A 16,506-nucleotide genomic window follows, 5' to 3' on the forward strand; every position below is an offset into this window, starting at 1 on the left:
CTGCGATAGGGACGCAGACTGCCCATACAATACAGGAGGACCAAATATTGACGGTGAAAAGTTGGATGAATCGGACGGGTTACGGTTGTGGGGTGTCGTCCTTTGTTGGTTGATGAAGGAGGCGTAAGTGTAACGTCCTTGCTTGTACACGTGGCGTCTGTACAGTAGATACGCGCCGAAGGCGACAAGTAAAAGTGCAGCTGCGCCTCCAACGGTGCCACCAACTATTGCACCCACGTCAGTTGATTTTGAGCTTGAATTTGAAGTGCTAGATGATGATGGGGTTGAACTTGAACCGCTAGATGATGATGAGGTTGCGCCTGGAGTGATGTTAGAAGGATCTGGGCTAGATTAACATCGGTGAAAGATATGGAACCGAGCTAACATACTCTGTGAATAAGTAGCATTCGCATCTTGGATATTGAAAGTTGCATATGTCCAGGTCGTCGCTAAAACCGCGTCGATTGGTATCATATACTCAGAAAATAACATCAACTTACGATTTGTAGTGGCCCAGTAAGGTATGGACGCATTTCCAGCAAGCTCATATCCTCCAGAAGGGAAATATCTATAATCAGTGAGCGCAGCTCAACAAACCATAAAACCTGAACAAACTCTTGTGTCCATGACGAGTTGGCAGTGCACCCGGATGCCCAGGTAGGCCATCTATTAAATCATTAATGTTTCCCCAGGTCTCACGAGAGGGGTGACTTGCGTCCAGACGGAGTTGGTGAAATTAGACCCTTGACATAAAGTACACGCCATCATGAGATTGTAGGACGACCAAGAACTGCTATGATATCAGAACAATTGGACAAGTAGTTGTATCCTCCACTTGCCAATAACATGGACTTTCCGACGAAGAATTTGGCAAGGAGTATGAATAGTTGTTCTGAAGGACGGGTTGGATATAATCTTGAAGTGCATATGAGTACACAGCTAAGAGACGAGGACAATCTACGTGCCGTTCCCAATGCATGCAGCCTCAACATAAGCGACTGTAAGACAAGGCGAGTAATCTTGAGCGTCGTTCATCCATGAGAATGTGTCAATGCATGTGGCAGACGAGGAGACAGCACGGGCGACTGGATGCACTTGTACAGCTGCCAGGACAGTCGAAATACACAGAATTACAGACACGAAAAGACAGAACCTCAAGGACACCATGTTGTGGGAGTAGCCTTGGGACGCACTGCTAGGGATGTGGGCAATCACGCGAGTTATTCGAAATGTTCTTATCACCACGTTATCGAGCCAGCGCTCGATGGCTTGTCTGGTGACCTGGGCCTGCAGCGGACCGGACCTACCGCAGTAAGTATTCTTTGATTTAGTCAATCTGAGCGCGGAATCAGTTGAATTGAGATTTGAAGGTATGTTCCTAAGCTCGAGCTGGATAGAATTGGACATTCGAAGACACCGGAACCTGAAAACAATGTTAGTATGTACTAAAGTTGCCACCGACGTCGACACTAGTTTAAGATAACTGATATCATAAGGTGATTAATATAATTAGGTTCACGAACTGCTTCGACTTCGGAAATCACCTGAACGCCGCAACCGAATCGTTTCAGGCTGTGCGTGTAGTACTTGCGGCTATAGCATTGGTTTCCGACCATATTCAGTTTGTCCGAAACGCCACTCACTTGAAGCTTGGCCCTTTGGCGCCAAGGTGTTGGGACCAGAAGTTTGGTATCTTCAAGGAAAGGGTGTCCCAGATGGTGCAGACGGAGGTATTCCTGGTTCACCCATTCCTATCACGGCCATTTACATTATTAACACAACAGTCCACGGGACTTCAAGCTTCATGACAGGAGGCGCAACTACTATGGCCCGCGTTTAGCCGTGCAGCATCCTTCGCCGGTCACCTCGCAGGTTCCCTCCGTTCTTTGTCCCCGTTTTCTCTCCTGGTGCCATTCGTTACCGCCAGCGGTCGGCCTACAGCTCATTGCCTCACAGATATCTCAACGTCGCGATTCGGGCTGTGTAACATCTTTCGCACAGCTTCTCCTTATCAGCCACTTCATAAGCTCTTCCAGCCTTGCTGACAAGAAACTCGAATCAAAATGGCATGCTCACTGGCACCGTGGTCCATGAACCAAGAGGGTCAAACGCCATGTGAGGTGGTTCAGATGTTGGACAACTCGTGCTCATATACATGTAAGCACTTTCTTATGCTCATATCTGTGACATGCTTGAGTCGCTTTAGATACTACCATTCCCTCTTCCTCTTCTGAGGACTCATTTATTCCTGCTGGTTCAAATGTTACTTCGTGCAGTTGGTGAGTCGCATTCGTGTAAATTCGGTGTATTTTTTGCAACTGGAATGGGCGCTCATGATGATGACCAGTTGCTGGGCAAGTTACAACTTGCTTAGCGCTTGTATGTATTGTTCCTCTGGTTCGCCATCTTTGGTGAGGTAAGTCTTCCAAATTCACTAGCCTTCAATTTAACAAATCTGGCACAGCTGGAATACATGGACGCATAATTGCGGCAGCCTGACGTCAACGTCAACGTGAGTTTTTATATGACTTACTAGTGTGTTTTAATCTGATGCGTTATCAAAGGTATTTTCCGTGGGACTCGGGAATAAGGCTTCCTTCCAATACATCGATACCCTATTATGCAGTATACAATCGTAAGTTCTGATAGCAGCATCAGCGAGCCCCCTTTATAAAAATGATCTTACAGCTAGTACCTACTCAAACGGGATATTTGACGTGAACATCGCCTCTCCTTCTGGCGGCCAGTGTAAGCTCACTCGAGTGTAACGGTCCAATGCGCACTAACTTTGATTAGCAAAACCCGACGTAATGGGAGCTCCCCTTTCCAGCACTTCGTCGGTTTCATCATCCAGTTCTTCGACAGCCCCTGTTGGCGCGATTGCTGGAGGTGTTATCGGGGGAATAGTTCTGCTACTTCTGTTGTGCGGCTTCCTCTTCTTCATTATCTATCGGAAGCGCAAAAGAGCAACTTCGTCCCCACCCAAAATGACCCCGCTTACACGGAATGGTTCACACTTCGCCGTGCCGACCAGAGACACGTCTCGTGCTCCCCTCGCACCATCAGGATACCCTCAAACATCAGCTCCGATGTCTACCTCTCCTTACACTCACCAATCTAATCATACCCGTGGTGTTTCTTCAATGACAAGCCTCCAGTCGCTCCGCATCACTTCACCCATTTCCTCTGGGCATGCAACTATGTCCCCTTTGTCACCCCCCGTCATCCCTACATCATCGCCCATCAACGATGCAGCCGATGTTATCACGCCATTCCTCGCCACCCAGCCATTAAACCGACCAACCACCCCTGACAGAAAAAACGCCCAAGGTAGCGCTGACCCCACCCCTGAACGCTCCACGTCACCACAAACTATCACTCCAAGACGTATGAACCCGCCCGCTTATACCCCGACATCTCCCACGTCCCCAAGTCATGTCCGCCCTGGGTCCAGAAAGGGAAGTGGCTCAGGGGACACGACAATCAACTCAGTTACCAACCAGAGGAGGATGCGCGCGTCGAGGATGCACTCTGGGGGGAGTGCTGACAGCACTATGTCCATTTCAACTACCGCGAGTGTGGGTATCAGGACTGCCCTTGAACGCACCACGACGTCGGCTGCTTCGCGTGGGCCTGCTGTGTAGAGAACATCTCTGCCCATCTTTTATCTTTTTCTTGGATTATCGTTGGCCTGCAGACAATACGTGCGGTATCTTACTAGGATCGTATATGTATTAATGTATTTTTCGTGCAACGGATATCTTGGAGTGCATTCAGGTTGAGTGAATGTGGTCTGTGTATAAGGATGACGGTCACTGGTGTACTGACTTATGGCACGACTGAGCGTTCGGCAGTGTTGTAGAAAATGATAGCAAGATAACAATGTAGTATACGTACAACAAGATCGTAATACAGTAAAGCAGAATTCTTCAAGCTCGAGCTCAGAGGATAGGAGGGAGTTCAACACATAGTCAATGATATCTTTCTTCTCTTCTTGACACTTAACAACATCAGCTTCCACAGAGTCCTGTATGACGACTTTATATATACAAAAATTGTCTTGTTTTGATCAAAACGGTGAGATCGGGAGATGGTCTGTACCTATATCGCTGGCCTTCTACATTATCGATAGCGCGCTTCGCTTTAACCACTCACCTCTTTGCAACAGTTCCACCACAAATTGACGAGGATAACATGATTTGCGACAGTAATGTTCAGTCCGACACCACCGCATCAATGGACATCAGGAGCACTTTCATGCAGGGGTCGTTCTGTGCGGGGCATTAGGTAGCACCAGGTAATTGTTTTGGAAGAACTTGCGACAACATCTGCCTTCATGAGAGCGTTTACACCCACCGAAATGGAGAATAAAAATGCATGAGCTCGTTTGGCCACAAGTAATCTACCTACTCATGTGCCCCTCATGAACTTTCGCTGTTAGTCCATCACTAAATCTTTCAATTTCGCGCATCCATTGCTCGCGGAGAGACACTAGGAACAACAACTCTTTATAGACCGTGAGTAAGACATCAGTGGCAAGGTAACATCGGGTTTACAGTGTCGTCTTCGGCCGAGCAAGGGGCGCTTTGCCGGAGCCACGGGTCCTAGAAGAAGGAAGCACAGTCAAGTTCTTGAGATCTACCGCTTTCCACTCTTGAAGCGTCTTCCTTATCAATGCGATGGAAGTTATGGTCTTTCCGAGTCTTTGAGTTTGAATGAGTGATAGAAGCATTCATTCATGCGCGTTTCACGCACCCCATCTCGTGCGCGAGTATCGAACCTCCTTGTCCTGCTTTCTCCCGCTCGAGCAACCACTCGAGGTCCATCGCTTGATGCTTGAAAAGAATGAGCGAGGAACCCAAAGGAACGGACCCACCATCCATGTTGTCTGCTGAATTGATAGACTTCGGCTTTTTCTGAAGCTTATTAGGCTGACAAAGGTTCAAGCATCGGTGCCATTCACCGGAGTGGTAAGCACAAAGTCGCGGGCAATATTCGTATTAATATGTGGGGTTGCATGCATGTTGTTTGCTGCGACAGTGATAGGCTTTGGCTTTTTCTGAAGCTTGTTAGGCTGATGAAAGTTCAAGCCTTGGTGCCACTCACCGGAGTCGCAAGAATGAAGTCGCGGGCGATATTTGCACTGATAGGTGGGGTTGATTCTCCATGTTTCAAGTTTTTGGGAGCGCCGGAAATCTGAGTGGATTTTGATGACTTCGGGACTGAGGACGGCGTCACATTGGTGCGGCGTGGAGACTGAGAACAGCACCGATGAGAATGTCTTGCTAAGGAGATGTAGAAGTGATGCTTGCCTCTTTTCGATGGCCCTCATCTTCTAATGATGCAAGAAATAAACTGAAGGCGGATATGTATGTGATTTGATACCTAGATCAGGAGGACCTGCCAGAGACTGCGGTCTCCCGAAGCTCTTTGCAATATTCTTTGTCAGTGGTGGCACCAGGGGAACTTAAAAAGTCATTGGGATGTGCTGCACCTCGTTTTGTTGTTTTCCGAAGTAGATGTTTCATAACAGGTAAACCACCACTAATTGTTTTTTGCTAGAATAAGGACACATAAAGCGGATAGCAGCGATAACAATATGAAAGCATTGTAACCCATGTCCAAAGCGCATTCGCACATCCCAATCAGACGAGAACAAAGACACTTTGTTTCCGTCATGAAGACCATGGCAACCTGTTCATTGTGATCACTGCACTTGTGGTATAGTATATCCTGAGGGAGCTGAGAAGGGCAAGTCACCGATGAGATCAAACTTACTATGAATGAGTATCGCAGCATAAAAAGAGTCGTCATGGCGAACATGTCGCTTTTTCAGTAGCCAGTGAAGCGTTGGTGAGCTAGCATGCAAAGGGGAATCCTGAGGTGTTTGCAAGTTTTCTGGGAGTACAGGCTTGAATAGCAACATGGTTTGAGCACGGGGAACTTCTTGAAGGTAGCCGCAATGTAGTGAAACGTTCTGGTTCGTTCACGCGAAACCTGATCGCTTCATTGCACTGTTCAAATAGTGTCTCGAGTATGTCTCGCTGGAAGACGAGGTCATGAATGCACTAGAAAATACGAATATCGTGAACCCACGAGCTTCCGTGTAACTAGAAGCTAAAGCCGCGGACTAGGAGATGTTGAAGCGTACTCAAAGCTTACATAATCTGATCGCCTCTAAGATAATATCATGTTACTGCCAGCCACTGGTAGGAGAGACCCTCCATCGGTGTAGTCTTCAGTTCATGCGTGTCTGAGTTCGGACCAATTGAACGTTCATGTCGAACTGAAATGTCGAGTTTCATGTCATTGTTCAACGCTTCCCGGCATCCAGCGACAATGAATCCTCGCGACAGGCCATCAGACCCACTTTCACGTCTCCGCTACGCCTTCGAAACGATGCCAAGTTCACGAAAGTATATTTTCTCTCCCGCAACCCGTGCGGAAGTCCTATCAGAGCTTTATGATGCATTCTGGGGACCCTATTCACATCTCTTCCTCCCATTGTCCAATTCCAGTCTCCCCATGCACGCCACTCTCAGTAGCGTTCAAGCAGATCTGGGCTTTGCTGGTGCCGGTTCAGAGGATCCTGTCGTTGAAGGAAGGCCCTGTGGACATATCTTCAGCAAGGGAGAGAGCTGTTTTCGTTGCAAGTTAGTAATCCGATTACTATCCTGCCAGACATTCACAATACCCCTTCAGAGACTGCGCTCTCGACGATAGTTGCGTTCTCTGTAGCCGCTGCTTTCATTCCAGTGACCATTCGGATCATAATGTCAGCTTCTTCGTCGCTCAGCAGGCCGGCGGCTGCTGTGATTGCGGAGACATCGAGGCCTGGCGTAAACCTATCTCATGTCCTTTCCATCCACTTGCTCCCCATATCCAAGAGCAGATTGAACAGTCCTTGAGTGCAGTCGACGACACTCCTCGACCTGTACAGCGCCCCATATCTGACGAGATTCCATTCGTTGAGAATTACCCGTACAGAGTCGCTATCCCGCCCGATTTACGTGATCTCATGAGTCGTACTATTGCATATGCATTCGACTTCATCCTTGACACCCTGGACTACTCCCCAGATGAAGCGACCGTCCCTTTAAACGAGGCTGATCTGCGATTACAACCCTCAGCAGATCCTATGCAGAAGGACCAATATGCCATCATCATTTGGAACGACGACAAGCACTCATTTGACGAAGTCATCAAGCTTATATGCGAAACCACAGGTCATGATAGGAAGACAGCAAGCATCATGGCGCACTCTATTGACGATGCGGGTCGGGAAATCATTGACATCCACGGTGACGTCCCCCGGCTCCTCGAGGCAGCGCATTTAATGACAAAGATTGAGCTCGGTGTCACGATTCGTCGTGCATACGATACTTTCCGCGAGCAGGTCGCTTGTGTCATTATTGAGTGGCTGCTGGATCTCACTCGAAGCCGACTGGGGGTGGATACACTGATAATCAAGGAAATCATTGCTGCCGAGCTGCTGTCGCCGAGACGGCGGGAGAACACATTCTTCACTTCTGGTCCGCAAATCCCAAACCTCGCCACAGATCTGGCGCGTCCATGCCGTATTGATTGGTTGTTCATCTACCACACTCGACTATGGAAGAAACCCCGGATACATTTGAAGGCAATTTATGCGTCGATCTTGATACTTTCGCATCCCCATAAGATTGCCATCGGTATGTCACGATGAAGTCTGCGTTACAAACACATTTTGATGTATTACAGCGTCTCACTTTGCCAGTATCTACCATCGCGTCGCTGACGCTTATCTTCTTGTTGACCGTGAAGCGGAAACATCCATAAAGTATTTCGCCCTTCAACTTTTCACAGCGCCGTCTGTTGCCCTTCATATTGTCCACCAACATGATCTCATGACACGTCTGCTCGACATCATCGTCAACTTCTTCACCAATCACATCGAGGACAAGCACATCCTCACCACGACCCCTGCCCAACAAGACATAGACGTCGAAAGTCCCCCATTTAGAAGCAAGCGGTTCATGCCCGTCTTCAGCGATCTCCGGTATCTCTGTCACAACCGGCCTGTCCAGCAGCTCATCGCTCGTCACCCGAACTTCATACGCAAGTTCGTGAAGGTATGCCAGGTCTTCATGTGTATCAACCCAAACAAGCGCATCGCATCGAGCCACATCGAGTATGAGACGGACGTGTGGATCAGCGTGTTCAACGTAACGCTTTCGCTGTCCCGCGTCATCAAGGTCTATGGTGAAGCCTTTGAGTTTGCGAACCCAACGCAGCTTGTAGGGGCAATCACAACTGTCGTGCGGGAAATCCTCGCCGTGTGCACGCTCACGACGGACAGGCTCGACAAGGCCAAATTTTCAAAGCCGATGCTGCACGAGGTGGAGTTTGGCGACGCTCAGTATCGGATTGTTGATTTCAACGTGCTGGAAGGATGGGTCAGTTTCCATCACTCGCTCCACTGGCTCCTGGCAGATCTGCTGAAGCATGTTGATATCTTGTCGGAGGAGTCGTTGAAGCAGATCGGGGTATCCGGTGTCCGAGACCTGTTTTTGCGCCCGTTTAACGAGGGCGCGATTCTCACATTAATCGATTTCCCTTTACGAGGTAAAATGAACTTATCAATATTACGGCTTGTCTAACATCATGGCTTCGCAGTGCTCGCTATGATCGCCCAGATTAGGGCAGGATTATGGGTCCGCAACGGTTTCCCTATCCGCGGCCAGCTCCTGCACTACCGCGATTTCATGCTCCGCGAGCTCTGCTACGACCAAGACCTATTCATCCTCCAGTCGTCCCTCATCATCCTTGATCCCAATATCATCATCGTCTCCATCCTAGATCGTTTCGGCCTCCTCTCATTCTTCCAAGGCGAAGTCGAGAAATCCCCCTATGAAGGCGCCCATCTTCTGAGCATGGTCGAAGAGGTACTCTATGTCCTCATAACTATTCTTGGTGAGAGAGCCAGCGCCACGAAGCTTCCATTCCAGCGTGCTATCCGCCGCGAGATTGTGCACGCGCTCGCGGCGGGGCCAAGTTCATTCACCGACCTCGCCAAGCGCGTCTCAGAGAGGATGGTGGATGATGTATCTTTCGAGCGCGTCCTCAAGGACGTATCTCACTTCCGCGCTCCAGAGTCGACGTCCGACACAGGCGCATACGAGCTGAAGGACGAGGCATATGATGAGGTGGATCCGTTTACCTTCCACTACACGCGGAACAAGCGTGAGGAGGTTGAGGTCATCCTGAAGAACAGACTCCGGAAGAAGACGGGCGTGGAAGATCCAGTCATCGTCCCCAAGCCGCTGGCCATCACGTCCGGGCCATTTTCGATACTCCCGTCCGTCCTGGAGTCTGAAGCCCTGCTTCAGGTTATGTTCTATTCCATATACAACGTGGTTGCGCTCACCAACAGTGCGGGTACGGCCCCGCCCTCCGCTGAGGCTATCCTCGACCAGGCGTTCCAGCTCATCATGCTAGCGCTCGTAGAACGGCCGGCTGTCTTCAGTCACGTCTCTGTCATTAAACCCTTTGCCGAAGGCAAGAAACTCGCCGACATCATATGCGCCATGGAACATGATGAAAAATACAAACCCTACAAGAGCCGCGTTGATTGGATTCTCACAGAGATGTCCAAGCATGTTCCGGACGGGATACAGCCTCCTCGCATAATCTTGAGCCCTACTACGTCAGCGCCTGATGTTGAGAGCGCCAAGAAACGGGCAGCTAAGGCACGCCAAGAGGCTATCATGGCGCAGATGAAGGCTCAACAAGCGAGTTTCTCACTCAATTTCGAGGAAGAGGAGGAGGAAAATGATCAGGATATGGATGAGACGTCCGATGAACTTTCCTCGTATGGCACCTGCATTGTCTGCCAGGAAGATCTCAACGAGGCCAAAGCGTTTGGTTCTCTGGGCCTTGTGCAACCCAGTCGATTGCTTAGGAAGCACCCAGACAGTCAGTGTCAATATCTCAACGAGATTATGACAATGTCTCCGTCGCTCGATCGAGCGACTCCGCGCGACACCACTTTTCCACCAACCAATGCCGAGGAGCTCGACAGCACCAGCCCGCCCAACTTCGATGGCTTCCCTACACAGTACACTCGCTTCGGGCTCCACGCGTCCGTGTGTGGCCACATGATGCACCTCGACTGTTTCCAAGTGTACAATTCCTCCATTCGCCAGCGGCACCGCTCACATGCGACGAGAAATCATCCTGAAAACATCCAGCGCAAGGAGTACATCTGCCCGTTATGTAAGAGCTTGGGCAACGTCCTTCTCCCCGTTCTTCACCCTAGCAATGCTCCCGCAAGCCAAACCTCATTCCCAGACTGGATTCGAGCCGCGGGTATAAGCGTCTTGAAGTCCAAACCAGATAGCGTCATGGATGGTCTGCAGTTTAGAAGTGGGACGGGCGAATTTGTGTTCTGGAGCGCTCAGGATCCTGGTTATGGCGCCGCTGTGCGGAAGCCGGAAGCAGTGGCTTCGACGAAGATGCTCGATACCCTTATGCTGACATCCAGAATGGTCTCGCAACAAACGCGCCATCTTCGCGAGCGCCCTGAACCGGAAGTAGGAGAAAGAGGCGCCGGAATGTATCTTCCGGAAGACCTTGTTGGATACACGATTTCCGCTATCGAGGTCGCTGCTCGTGGGACTGATGCCTCGGGAGGTATTGTGGCGGATTCGCTCTCGCTATCGGATACGCAAAGCAGAATGATTCGTGGGTTGCTTGCCAGCTTGACAAGACTTGCTGGTCTTGAACTGGATGGTCGGCCAGACGGTGGCCGGGAATCGGTCAAGCAGGCCATAATCAAACGTCTGCTCCCAGAGTGGAGTCGCACATCACTGACCTCCTTCGCATACCCCTTGCTCTTACGCGACCCATTCACCGTCCTCATCGAAACTGCCGCAGTAGCTCCCGAGATGATGCAGCATGTCCTGATCTTGTGCTACTACGCCTGTTTGGCTCGCACAGTCATCGGCATGGTTTATGTCCTCAACAAGGCCAGGACGTACACCGCTTTCCAGCAGCCCGCTGCTCGTGCTCATGCTGATATCTTCGGCGATGTCCGCATGTTCTTCATGTCTGTCGTGCGACACTCACCCGTCTTCGAGCACACTGCTACGCTAGTCTTTGATGCGTTTGGTGAAGCTCGTATTGAGAAGATGCTATATGCATTTACCCTTCCATTCCTCAGACGGGCAGCAATCCTATGTCGATCCGTCGTCCCGCTCACATTCCCAACTTCATTACTAGGTGCCTCCAACGTCAACGAGTATAAACGCCTACTGGCTACCCTCGGCATTCCTCCCTTGGCAGACCTCCCAAATCAAGATACACTTCAGAACGCCCTCTCGGGATGGTGCGCCCACTACGGCCACTCTCATGCAGCCTCGCAACTCAATTGTGGCGTTGTGCTTGACTACGCGGCTGTGTATGGGATCGCCCGTCTGCCGCTGATCCTCGATAACCTCTTTGGTGAGCGAGACAAGGTGATGAAATGCCACCGATGCAACACCGTTCCGACCGATGCTGCAATTTGTCTGATCTGCGGAGTGACGTGCTGTATGGCGAGTCACTGCTGTCAAGACGAGTCAGGAGTTAGAGGGGAGTGTAATATGCACACACGAGAGTGAGTCATCCACGTTATGCCACGACATGATACTGATTCCTTGGGGTCACAGGTGCGGCGGTGCCATTGGCGTGTACTTCGTTGTAAAACGATGCTCGCTGCTTTATTCGTATGCTAGCAACGGGACATTTGCACAGTCCCCTTATCTTGATGTTCATGGTGAGGTCGATGTTTCAATGAGGTCAGTCAGTTCGCTGCTGTATCTTAATCGAATATTCAACTATGGCGTACAGACGCGGTCGTCGTCAATACATACACCCAGCTAGGTGGGAAGAAGTCCGCAAAACGTGGCTCAACCACGGCATCCCAACTGCTGTCGCTCGTAAGCTCGAGAGCACGGTCGACAGTGGAGGATGGGAGACACTTTGATTTTGATTTCTTGAATGACAGTCTTCATCGTAATTTTCGCAAGAAACTGTACATCGCACATCATCTGTATACAAGTAGCTAGAGGACAATTAGATCTTCGATCATTTTTATGTGGAATCGCTAGTTTTATGTGCTGAAAGTGCAAATTTCAACCTTTCCGCTGTCCGTTCGGTGCCAAGAACATCAATGATCTCAGGAAGACTGGGTCCCGCTTTCATCCCAGATAGCGCATGCCTCAAAGCAGTCATGAAGACTTTTGGCTTCAGGCCTGTTTTCTCGCACGCATCATGCAAGAAAACTCCAATGTCAGATTGAGTTGATGGTGATGAAGACTCAAGTTGCAGAATAGTTCGTCGCAGTGCGTGGTCTACAATTAGGCACGGTGATCAGTGATGTCAACTACTGGCGTGGTAGTGCGCGACTTGCCATAGTCATCAGCTGATATCCCTCGCTTCATACCGTGCGCTTCAGGCAACGTGTAGTCCAGTTCCACGAAAAAGAACGGAGCGAGTGTAGGAACGTCATGAAGATTTGTTATGCGACCCTGAGTGCATTATAACTATGACTTCAACCAGTAGTTGGTATATGCTTACCTGCAAGACGCTGATCACACGCGTGATGTACTCCACAGAAGTGTATCGACTAGAAACAATCAGTTAGCAAAGTCAGATATTGATAGATGAACGGACTACCTGTGAGGGAAAGCAGCCTTCACAACATCATGTACTCGCTTTGCCTGGAAGGCAATCCCTTGTTCGTTCTGCCAGCTCCGCATCAGGTGATGTTTATTAAGATATGCGAGCTTCGTAGGATCAAGAACATTCCTGCGGTGCGTGAGGGAAGATAAATCAAACTGTAGAATCAAACTGTCGTAGAACACGTAAAGAACACATAAAATAGTAACAACGCACCTGATCGATGAGTTCTGGAAGCGTCATGAGGGTTGTACTGTCGGGAGGCTGAGTCGGGGGCGTTCCGGACGGCGAAGCATGGCCATTTTCGTGGTGCACGCCCCACCCGGCCAGTGCCAGCCAATTTAGAATAGATTCCGGCTCCCACCCACGGCGCTATGGGGAATGGTGTTCAAAGTTTGTAAGTGAATGAAAGTGACGTACCATAAAATCTAGGACAGACACATCTCCGTTGCGCTTTGACATCTTTGTTCCATTCGGATTCAGGAGGATGGGTAGATGTGCGAACTGCGGGGGCTTGAGGCCCAGACATGAATACAGATCGAGGTGCAGTGGTAGTGAAGGTAGCCATTCCTGGAATGCATGAAATTTGAGGACGTCGCATCATGGAGGTATGAATACCCACTTCTCCGCGTAGGACGTGAGTGATATCCATCTCATGGTCGTCAATAACGGATGCCAGGTGGTATGTAGGGAACAGATCAGATTTCAGAAGAACAGGATCTGTCGGAAGTGAGGCATGTGCATCCCTAACGGTGCCGAAAACGATGTCGGTAGGTGAAGACCTGTCTGGGAGGTTGTCATCCTATGAGTTGTAAGCATGAGGTCTGCCTGCACAATATATGTACTCACATTCAGCCTAACGATGGACTTCTCCCCAGCACGTACTCTCCGCGCAACTTCTTCCTCAGTGAGATGGAGGCAGGACTTGTCGTACGTGGCATTCGACCCCGTGCGTGCAAGCTTCTCGCGGGTGGCAGCAAGTTTATCAGGTGAGCAAAAGCACCGATATGCATGACCAGACTACGAATTGGCGATGGTTAAATGAAGAGTAGAGAAGTAATGAGCGAACGACGGACTTCTAGGAGCCTGCGTGTATATGAATGGTAAAGGTCTAGCCGTTCTGACTGGTAGAGCTCAGTATACGGGGTGCGCGACAGATTGTAAAGCACCGACTTGGAAATATGGCCCATGCGGCCCATCCATTCCAGGACCTGGATGAAGATTCATTTAGTTGTTTGAGCTAGAACGTGACGTGCAGCATACCGAAGTCATAAGGAAGACCAGCCCATGCCAATGCATTCCTAATGCCGTCCACTGCGGTCGGTACATATCTCGCCTGGACACACATCAGATTTTGCTGTGATTCATAGAGAAGCATAGAACTGACCGCGTCTGTGTCTTCTATTCTGAGAATCCATCTGCCTCCGTGTTTTTTGGCGAACAGGTGGTTGTACAGAGCGGTCCTGAGTCCACCGAGGTGAAGAGCACCAGTGGGAGAAGGTGCAAATCTCAAGAGAACCATACCGCGACTTGACAGGGCAGTACTGGCAGCAGCGATGAACTCGAGTTAATTAGACAGGGTTACTGGTTAACCGGTCGAAGCTTGAAGCAAGTAGTACACCGACTTGGATAATTTGACTACTGAGTAGCTTGGTGAATAACTTGGACCAGTCTCCCCTAGACAAACCATAACCGAATCAGGATAGTCGTTCCTAAACTTGTCCTAAACAAATACTAGTCCAACCACAAGTGCGCACTCCAATTGCGACGGATGTCTTATTAACCTAACCTAGCTATCTTGGCATACCTCAGATATCTGATATGTAGTGTTATGTCCCCATCGACCATCTATTCCTTTATTCAGAATATCAGGGAAAACATATCAAGACACATCCCCGCCACAATAAGTATCATGGAATCACATAAATCAGTCGGGCAAGCCCTACCTCTACCACCTCGCGATATCTGCCTCAGCCTCTCCAAACAAACTTGTCTTCTTCACCGCAAAGTCCCCCTCAGGGGTGTCCTCCTCATCTTTCTCATATAATCCTGGAAACTCTCTTCTGAGAAATCGGAGTACGTGCGTGTTGATTTGCTCGAATTCAAGCAAGAAACCGTCGTGCCCGTCAGGCGATGGAATGACGACGAGTTCTGCATCGGGTATGTGCGTTGCGAGCTCCTTTTGTTCAGAAGGAGTGAACAGGCCGTCTGTTTCGACGCTGATCACCAATGCGCGTGGGGGGAGAGTTGCAAGCACAGCGGCCAGAGCGGTCGACTGTGCGGTCGGCGATGGAGTATCTTCGGGAGTAGACGTCCGTCCTCGAGCGACATCATGCGTATCCATCTTGCGGGTGATATGGATGTAACAATTAGCGTCAAAGCGCGCCACGAATTTGGCGCCTTGATAGCGCAGGTACGATTGCGCTGAAAAAGGTGGAGGGGGTGAGATAGACCCCGTGCCCTTCTGCCCTTCTGTTGGAGAATGACGTGGAGATGACGTGGCTGAGGTTTGAGCTTGGGAGCGTATGCGGGTCACTTTTTTGTGACCCTCGTTGTGAGCAGCAAGATCCTGATCAGCAAGTGTAATAGATGAAGGTGTGACGGCGCTAGACTCCACAGGCGGAACTTGCGGGCGACGTCCAAAGCGACTCTCGAAAGAGTCGCGCGATCGATAAGTTAATAGTGCGGCCATTCGAGCGGCAGATAAACCTGTTGAAGGTTGTGTTGCATAATACCCGTCGTCGTAAAGGGGATCGCTATAAATGCTTTGTCGCTGTGCCTCTCCCCAACTGATACACCAAGCAGAGTGCCGCGCAGACGTAGCCAAAGGAATGATATGGCGGACATAACCTGGGGGGCTGCATAAAGGCCATTCAAGCACAGCCATTCCGCCCATCGAGCCTCCAATGGCTACAGCAACACTAGAAACCCCCAAATTGTCAAGAACGAGCTTGTGCAGTCTGCCAGAATATCAGGTCAGGGATCATTGGAAACAGCGAAAGGCTACCCACCGCACATCATCACGTATTGATGTCTGGGGGAATTCTGGACCATAAGGTTTCTCTGTCTCTGGATTAATCGTCACAGGAGAGGCCGATCCATATGGTGAGCCCATAACATTAGCACAGAAAATGAAAAAGCGATTGGGGTCGAAGGCCTTTCCACGTCCGATAAGAGGGCCCCACCTAGGAAGCATAAGAACTCCTCTAAAACGAATAACACACGAATTCTCACCAATCTTCTACGTCTGCGCTGCCAGTGAACGCGTGACATATGACCATAACATTGTCTCTAGTGTCATTCAGTTTGCCCCAAGTCATGTAGGCAACCGGGACCTCCCGCAATATCCTCCCATTCTCAAGAGTAAAAGATGGAACAGTGTAAATGTTTTGATCGACCAAGGGTGCAAGAACAGACATGATGAGTCACTTAACCACTCGGATCGTGATAGCACACAAACGTTGCGAAAAATAGATGAAAGAGATAATGATAATGTCGAAAATTGAGAAAGGAAAGTGTGTCTACATAGGCTAAGCAGACATGACGGTAAATGACTCAGAGTGCTTCCGTGGCATCGGAAATATAAGGACTTGAATGGGAACTCATGAAGAATCGGCAGCTTCTGGATTCAACAACAGCAAACAACGCAAAATGTCACCACCATCAATCTCACACCTGGGTTACCCAATAAGTAAGCCTTATTATACTGGGTGATCGAGCGCCTCGCTAACTATTACATAGCTTAGTTGCGTTATATCCCAACACCAGCATTAAACCTCGCCCTAAATACTGTATTACTTACTACTA

The 16,506-nt window shown here is 49.7% G+C and overlaps 7 protein-coding genes across 7 annotated transcripts; 2 read left to right on the forward strand and 5 right to left on the reverse strand.

Moving 5' to 3' along the window:
• Positions 1–125: 125 nt before the first annotated feature.
• Positions 126–1,489, reverse strand: EDB91DRAFT_315601 (uncharacterized protein). Its single transcript, XM_041326834.1, has 6 exons — positions 966–1,489; positions 840–915; positions 716–790; positions 501–666; positions 390–449; positions 126–341 (listed from the first exon to the last, which is right to left on the reverse strand). Exons 1-6 carry the CDS (start codon positions 1,405–1,407, stop codon positions 225–227), a joined length of 936 nt encoding a protein of 311 aa, XP_041177758.1. The 5' UTR covers positions 1,408–1,489; the 3' UTR covers positions 126–224.
• A 574-nt stretch (positions 1,490–2,063) lies between these two features.
• On the forward strand, positions 2,064–3,644 carry EDB91DRAFT_1081605 (uncharacterized protein; the record flags this gene model as incomplete). The annotated part of the gene is made up of 7 exons (XM_041315395.1): positions 2,064–2,157; positions 2,207–2,279; positions 2,348–2,416; positions 2,465–2,512; positions 2,565–2,635; positions 2,689–2,748; positions 2,797–3,644. 7 exons carry the CDS (start codon positions 2,064–2,066, stop codon positions 3,642–3,644), a joined length of 1,263 nt encoding a protein of 420 aa, XP_041177759.1.
• Positions 3,645–4,059: 415 nt separating this feature from the next.
• EDB91DRAFT_1346687 (uncharacterized protein) lies at positions 4,060–5,454 on the reverse strand. Its single transcript, XM_041325894.1, has 7 exons — positions 5,313–5,454; positions 5,107–5,256; positions 4,964–5,059; positions 4,756–4,916; positions 4,411–4,703; positions 4,324–4,332; positions 4,060–4,271 (listed from the first exon to the last, which is right to left on the reverse strand). The coding sequence occupies exons 3-5, from the start codon at positions 5,021–5,023 to the stop codon at positions 4,553–4,555; spliced, it is 372 nt and encodes a 123-aa protein (XP_041177760.1). The 5' UTR covers positions 5,024–5,059; positions 5,107–5,256; positions 5,313–5,454; the 3' UTR covers positions 4,060–4,271; positions 4,324–4,332; positions 4,411–4,552.
• Positions 5,455–5,521: 67 nt separating this feature from the next.
• Positions 5,522–6,146, reverse strand: EDB91DRAFT_1129467 (uncharacterized protein). The gene has a single exon (XM_041318569.1). The coding sequence runs from the start codon at positions 5,821–5,823 to the stop codon at positions 5,545–5,547; it is 279 nt and encodes a 92-aa protein (XP_041177761.1). The 5' UTR covers positions 5,824–6,146; the 3' UTR covers positions 5,522–5,544.
• A 45-nt stretch (positions 6,147–6,191) lies between these two features.
• Positions 6,192–12,344, forward strand: EDB91DRAFT_315740 (uncharacterized protein). The gene is made up of 6 exons (XM_041326836.1): positions 6,192–6,653; positions 6,703–7,691; positions 7,741–8,604; positions 8,656–11,635; positions 11,688–11,816; positions 11,869–12,344. The coding sequence occupies exons 1-6, from the start codon at positions 6,292–6,294 to the stop codon at positions 12,002–12,004; spliced, it is 5,460 nt and encodes a 1,819-aa protein (XP_041177762.1). The 5' UTR covers positions 6,192–6,291; the 3' UTR covers positions 12,005–12,344.
• On the reverse strand, positions 12,112–14,221 carry EDB91DRAFT_1052386 (uncharacterized protein; the record flags this gene model as incomplete). Its single annotated transcript, XM_041313677.1, has 12 exons — positions 12,112–12,336; positions 12,405–12,548; positions 12,598–12,646; positions 12,697–12,857; positions 12,916–13,071; positions 13,120–13,269; positions 13,322–13,501; positions 13,549–13,719; positions 13,776–13,823; positions 13,873–13,910; positions 13,963–14,035; positions 14,087–14,221. 12 exons carry the CDS (start codon positions 14,219–14,221, stop codon positions 12,112–12,114), a joined length of 1,530 nt encoding a protein of 509 aa, XP_041177763.1.
• Positions 14,222–14,395: 174 nt separating this feature from the next.
• Positions 14,396–16,310, reverse strand: EDB91DRAFT_315725 (Alpha/Beta hydrolase protein). Its single transcript, XM_041326835.1, has 3 exons — positions 15,934–16,310; positions 15,711–15,884; positions 14,396–15,659 (listed from the first exon to the last, which is right to left on the reverse strand). The coding sequence occupies exons 1-3, from the start codon at positions 16,116–16,118 to the stop codon at positions 14,648–14,650; spliced, it is 1,371 nt and encodes a 456-aa protein (XP_041177764.1). The 5' UTR covers positions 16,119–16,310; the 3' UTR covers positions 14,396–14,647.
• Positions 16,311–16,506: the final 196 nt, after the last annotated feature.

The sequence above is a fragment of the Suillus paluster genome (genome assembly GCF_016628075.1).
Source record: "Suillus paluster strain FC165 chromosome Unknown EDB91scaffold_22, whole genome shotgun sequence".
In the NCBI taxonomy this organism is placed as follows: Eukaryota; Fungi; Basidiomycota; class Agaricomycetes; order Boletales; family Suillaceae; genus Suillus; species Suillus paluster.